Source organism: Aethalodelphis obliquidens, unplaced genomic scaffold (assembly GCF_003676395.1).
Source record: "Aethalodelphis obliquidens isolate GAN/ISIS:26980383/991018 unplaced genomic scaffold, ASM367639v1 scaffold1, whole genome shotgun sequence".
In the NCBI taxonomy this organism is placed as follows: domain Eukaryota; kingdom Metazoa; phylum Chordata; class Mammalia; order Artiodactyla; family Delphinidae; genus Aethalodelphis; species Aethalodelphis obliquidens.
Window position 1 is genome coordinate 73,910,821 of NW_020837945.1, and position 5,304 is coordinate 73,916,124.

The 5,304-nt window shown below is 52.6% G+C and overlaps 1 protein-coding gene across 1 annotated transcript; it reads left to right on the forward strand.

Moving 5' to 3' along the window:
• Nucleotides 1–460: 460 nt before the first annotated feature.
• On the forward strand, nucleotides 461–2,780 carry GP5 (glycoprotein V platelet). The gene has a single exon (XM_027106758.1). The coding sequence runs from the start codon at nucleotides 474–476 to the stop codon at nucleotides 2,181–2,183; it is 1,710 nt and encodes a 569-aa protein (XP_026962559.1). The 5' UTR covers nucleotides 461–473; the 3' UTR covers nucleotides 2,184–2,780.
• Nucleotides 2,781–5,304: the final 2,524 nt, after the last annotated feature.

The following is a 5,304-nucleotide window of genomic DNA, read 5'->3' on the forward strand; positions in this document are numbered from 1 at the left end:
GAATCAGGTGATGGTCGCTGCTGTTTTAACAGACTTTGCTGTTCCCTTCAGGGCTGTAGGTCATAGCCACCCCAGGCTAAGTCATGAAGTCAGGAGCAGGGCTATGTTCACAATGCACACTGCTCTGTGATGTCTGTGAGCTTGACTGTGAGAAAGATTATTTTAATTAGTTCTCTCTATGTAAAGGTTTAAAGGTGTTGACTTTTCCATTGCTTGAAAACGCTTTCATTTCAACGATTTGAACTAAGAGTGGAAAATCAGTAAAACGAACGAGGCCTCGTAGTGTAGGATGAACGCCTTTTCACCACCCAGGAAAATCAGCACTCCTAAGAGGGAGACTTAACTTGTACCTGGGTAACATTCAAAGTCAGTGATAATCCTGGCGAAAGGATCATGCAGGGTTACAAGACTGAAATTCGAGCGTTTGTCCTTTGTGTGCTGCCCACAGATCTGCCGCGGTCGCCTTTCCAGACATGCTGAGGAGCGCTCTGCTGTGCGCCGCGCTCGGGCTCCTGCGCGCCCAGCCCTTCCCCTGCCCACCCACCTGCAGGTGCATTTTCCGCGACGCCGCGCAGTGCTCGCAGGGTAGCGTGGCGCGCATCGCGGCGCTCGGCTTGCCCACCAACCTTACGCACATCCTGCTTTTCCGAATGGGCCCCGGCGCCTTGCTGAACAGCAGCTTCAGTGGCATGACCGTCCTGCAGCGCCTAATGCTGTCCGACACCCACGTTTCGGCCATTGCTCCCGGCACTTTCAACGATCTGATAAAACTTAAAACCCTGAGGTTATCGCACAACAAGATCACTCATCTTCCAGGCGCGCTGTTGGATAAGCTGGTGCTCTTGGAACAGTTGTTTCTGGACGGCAATGAACTAAAGAGCCTTGACCAAAACATGTTTCAGAAACTGGTTAACCTGCAGGAGCTCTTTTTGAACCAAAACCAGCTCGCTTTCCTCCCTGCCAGCCTCTTCACACACCTGGGGAACCTGAAATTGTTGGATTTATCGGGAAATAATTTGACCCACCTGCCCGAGGGATTGTTTGGGGTCCAGGTTAAGCTTGAGAAGCTTCTGCTCCACTCGAACCAGCTCGTGTCTCTGGATTCGGGGCTGTTGGATAGCCTGCGCGCCCTGATGGAGCTGCAGCTCGACAGAAATCACATCCGTTCCGTCGCACCTGGCGCCTTCGACCGTCTGCGAAGCCTGAGCTCTTTGACTCTTTCCAGAAACCGCCTCGAGTTTCTGCCCTCTGCCCTCTTTCTTCATTCGCACAATTTGACCTACCTGACACTGTTCGAGAACCCGCTGGAGGAACTCCCCGAGGTGCTCTTCGGGGTGATGGGCGGCCTGCGGGAGCTGTGGCTGAACGCCACCCAGCTGCGCACCCTGCCTGCCGCCGCCTTTCGCAACCTGAGCGGCCTGCGGGTCCTGGGGGTGACGCTGAGCCCGCGACTGAGCGCGCTCCCGGAGGACGCCTTTCGGGGCCTCGGCGAGCTGCGGGTGCTCGCCCTGCGCTCCACCGGCCTGGCTTCCCTCCCCGCCGGCTTGCTCCGCGGCCTCGGCGGGCTGCGCCACTTGTCGCTGCGCCGCAACCGGCTGCGGACCCTGCCCCGCGAGCTCTTCCGCAACCTCAGCAGCCTGGAGGAGGTCCAGCTTGACCACAACCAGCTGGAGACACTGCCCGGAGACGTTTTTGAGGCTCTGCCCCGGCTGGCGAAGGTCCTGCTGGGGCACAATCCCTGGCGCTGCGACTGTGGCCTGGGGCCATTCCTGGCGTGGCTGCGGCGGCACGCGGGCCTCGTGGGTCGAGCCGAGGCCCCGCTGTGTCACGGCCCCGGGCCGCACGCCGGCCTGTCGCTCTGGGCCCTGCCCCTCAGCGACCCCGGCTGCCCGCGCCCCGGGAGCACGCCTTCCCGCCGCCTTGCCCTCGGCTCTTCCGAAGGCCCCCAGCAGCCCACCCTGCCCGCCGCCCCTGCCCGCGCTTCCTTGGGACCCAAGCGCTCCGAGTCCTGGGCGTGGGCCCGGCCGGTGGCCGAAGGCAAAAGTCAGGACCAGAGCCTGTTCTGGGGTCTCTATTTTCTGCTTTTAGCTGCTCAGGCCATAATAACCGGGATCATAGTGTTTGCGATGATTCGACTCGGCAGGCTCTTTCGGAAATTAATCAGAGAGAGAGCTCTGGTTTGAGGCAATGGTAAAACCTTGCAATTAATTAAAACGTGACCAGGGTATTGTCAGACGTGGCTCTGGAGAGAGTCCCGACGGGCTGCCGCTGTCTTCCTCCTGCTTCCTCTTCCTCTTCTCCCATCTCCCTCCCTCCCTCTCTCCCTCTCTCCCTCTCTCTTCCCCTTTCAGTCTCACCTCCCATTCCCGCCCCCGCCCCATACCATTTACAGTCAGAAATTGTGGCTGCCTGCTGTGCCTTTGTCTCCTCCGTCGTGTGCATCAGGGCGCGCGGGCAGTGAAGGCCCCTCCCAGTGCCCGCCGTGCCAGCAGGAAGGAGGGTTCTCTCCACTGTTTTCGGAGGGAAGGTGCAAAGGAGGCAGCCACCTTCGGTCCAGGGCCCGCCTCCCGCACCTGGCAGGTGTCTGGTAAATGTTTGTGAAATGAATGAATAACATGAATACAGGGGAATCCAGTGATAATGGCTTTTCCTAGCGGAGAAGATGGAGTGCTCGCTTTATCTACTTTTATTTGAAAAGCAGAATTCTTCCAGTTCTTGGACTTCCCTGGTGGCGCGGTGGTTAAGAATCCGCCTGCCAATGCAGGGTACACGGGTTCAAGCCCTGGTCTGGGAAGATCCCACATGCCGCGGAGCACCTAAGCCCGTGAGCCACAACTACTGAGCCTGCGCTCTAGAGCCCGTGAGCCACAACTACTGTAGCCCGCGCGCCTAGAGCCTGTGCTCCACAACAAGAGAAGCCACCACAATGAGAAGCCTGCGCACGGCAAGGACGAGTAGCCCCCGCTCGCCACAACTAGAGAAAACCCGCACGCAGCAACGAAGACCAAACACAGCCAAAAATAAATAAATAAACAAATTTATCTTAAAAGAACTTTTCAAAACAAAAAAAAAGAATTTTTCCAGTTCTTTTTCTGTCCTGTTTCTTCTCACTTTATGTATGTCTGACCTGTGGGGTTTTGGGGAGAGCGCTGAACTCCATCCACACAAAAGTATATTTTCAGAGCAGGTCCGCTGTGTGATAGGCTGAGAGAGAGAAAACCCAGCCTTCCCTCTGGGAGCTCGGTGCCCAGAGCAGAGCCCTTACAGCAGGGTCCGGGCTGAGCGCCGAGGAGCGGGGGAGGGGCGGGCATGAGAGCAGGTGGGACGGGGGTTAGGGGAGGAGCGGGGACGTTCGGGACGTCTAAGTGTGGGGCTGGGAGCGCCCAGTGTCCACGGATGCGTGCCCGTGAAGCGCTGCTCTGCTTGTTCACGGGGCCTGTGAGTTACTACTTGCTTCCTACAGGGGTGAAGACTGTCATTTTGACACTGGGTTGGTTTTCATTTCCTGAAACTAAACGCTACCTCATTTCACAAGCATTTACGGAGCACCTGACAGTGACAGGTGTTCATGAATGTAATGATAAGCTTGGGTTTTAGTTTATTATGCTCGGATCACGTTCTCATTTATTACAATTGAAGGCAGTAAAACTCTTGTTGCTTTCATTGGGTGTCTGCTTGTGAGAAGCAGTGGTTAAAACGCAGGCTGGAGAGTCGGAAGGGTTCAGATCCCACCTAACTAACTCCATAGGACTGTGGGCAAGGCACCTGAATTCTCAAAGCCTTGGTTTCCTCAAAGGTATAAATAGTACGTGCCTCTTAGAGTTGTTGTGAGAACTAAAGGCAATAAAGCATCTGATGACAGCCCAGTGCCCTGCATACAGTAAATGCTCAGTAAATGGTAGCTCTTATTATTAAAGGGCAAGCAATTATTACTGCTGTCATCATTTCAAAAGAAGAGCTTTGAGCTGTTCCCCCGCCCACCATGTATATAAAGATGAGAGCAAACATCCTCAAACTGGAGATAACATTCAAGTGAGTCTTCACTTGTGGGTGGTCTCAGCCCTGTGTGGTCAGGCTCTGTGCTCAGGGTCCAGAGAAATAGGTCCTCCAACAACCACTGGATGTGGAGCAGAAAGAGCTGGGCTCCTGGCATTGTAGGTGCACTTCTCTTTCAAGGCCAAGTTCACATGTCTCCTCCTGGTGAAGCCTTCCCTGACTGTCCTAGCAGATTAAAGCATTCCCTTCTGTGGGCCCCCGTCTCAGGCTCTCTGGCACTAGGCACCCTCCCACTCCAACTGGTTCTGCTCACCCTTCGCTCTAGGGGTTGTGTGTGTGTTTATGTGCCTCCTTGGCTTATTTATTTACATTGCTGCAAATTTTGAAACTACCTACAGCATAAAACTCGTCCTCTGCATATAGTATTCTTCAACTCTTCTTTCTGGGCTAACACATTTTTGAGATTTAGCCACATGAAGCATTTGGCTCTAGTTCATTCATTTTAGTAGCTACATAATATTCTATTGAATGAATATACCGCGGTTTATCTGTTCTCTTGTTGATGGACATTTACTCCCAGTGTTTTTTCTTTTCTTTTTATGGCCCATTACTCTACATCCTTACCACCTCTTGATAATGTCAGAATTTTTAATTTTTGTCAATCTGATAGGTAGGAAATTGTATTTCATTGTTGTTTTATCTTATATTTCCCTGATAACTAGTGAAGTTGAACTTATTTTTAAATGTCTATTGAACGTTCAGATTTATTCTTAGAATCATCTGTGCATATCTGTCAACCAACTTATAATGGGGCATTTTGTCTTTTTGGTATTGATTTCTAGGAACTCTTTACATATCCTGGACACTAATCTTCTGTAAATTATATGCTTTGCAGGTACCTTTTTTCTGTTCTTATTTCACTTTATTCATACTATCTTTTGGGGAGCAGAAACTTTAATTTTAATTTAGTCAAGTTTAACAATAAAACTTTATAGTTTGGGCTTTTGAAAAAAAACTCTTGTCTTAAGAAAATCTTCCTGGGGCTTCCCTGGTGGCGCAGTGGTTAAGAATCCTGCTGCTAGTGCAGGGGACCTGGGTTCGAGCCCTTGTCTGGAAAGATCCCACGTGCCAAGGAGCAACTAAGCCCGGGTGCCAGAGCTACTGAGCCTGCACTCTAGAGCCTGCGAGCCACAACTACTGAAGCCTGCAAGACTAGAGCCCATGCTCCACAACAAGAGAAGCCACCGCAATGAGAATTGAGAAGACTTCACACCTCAAGGAAGAGTAGCCCCCGCTCGCTGCAGCTAG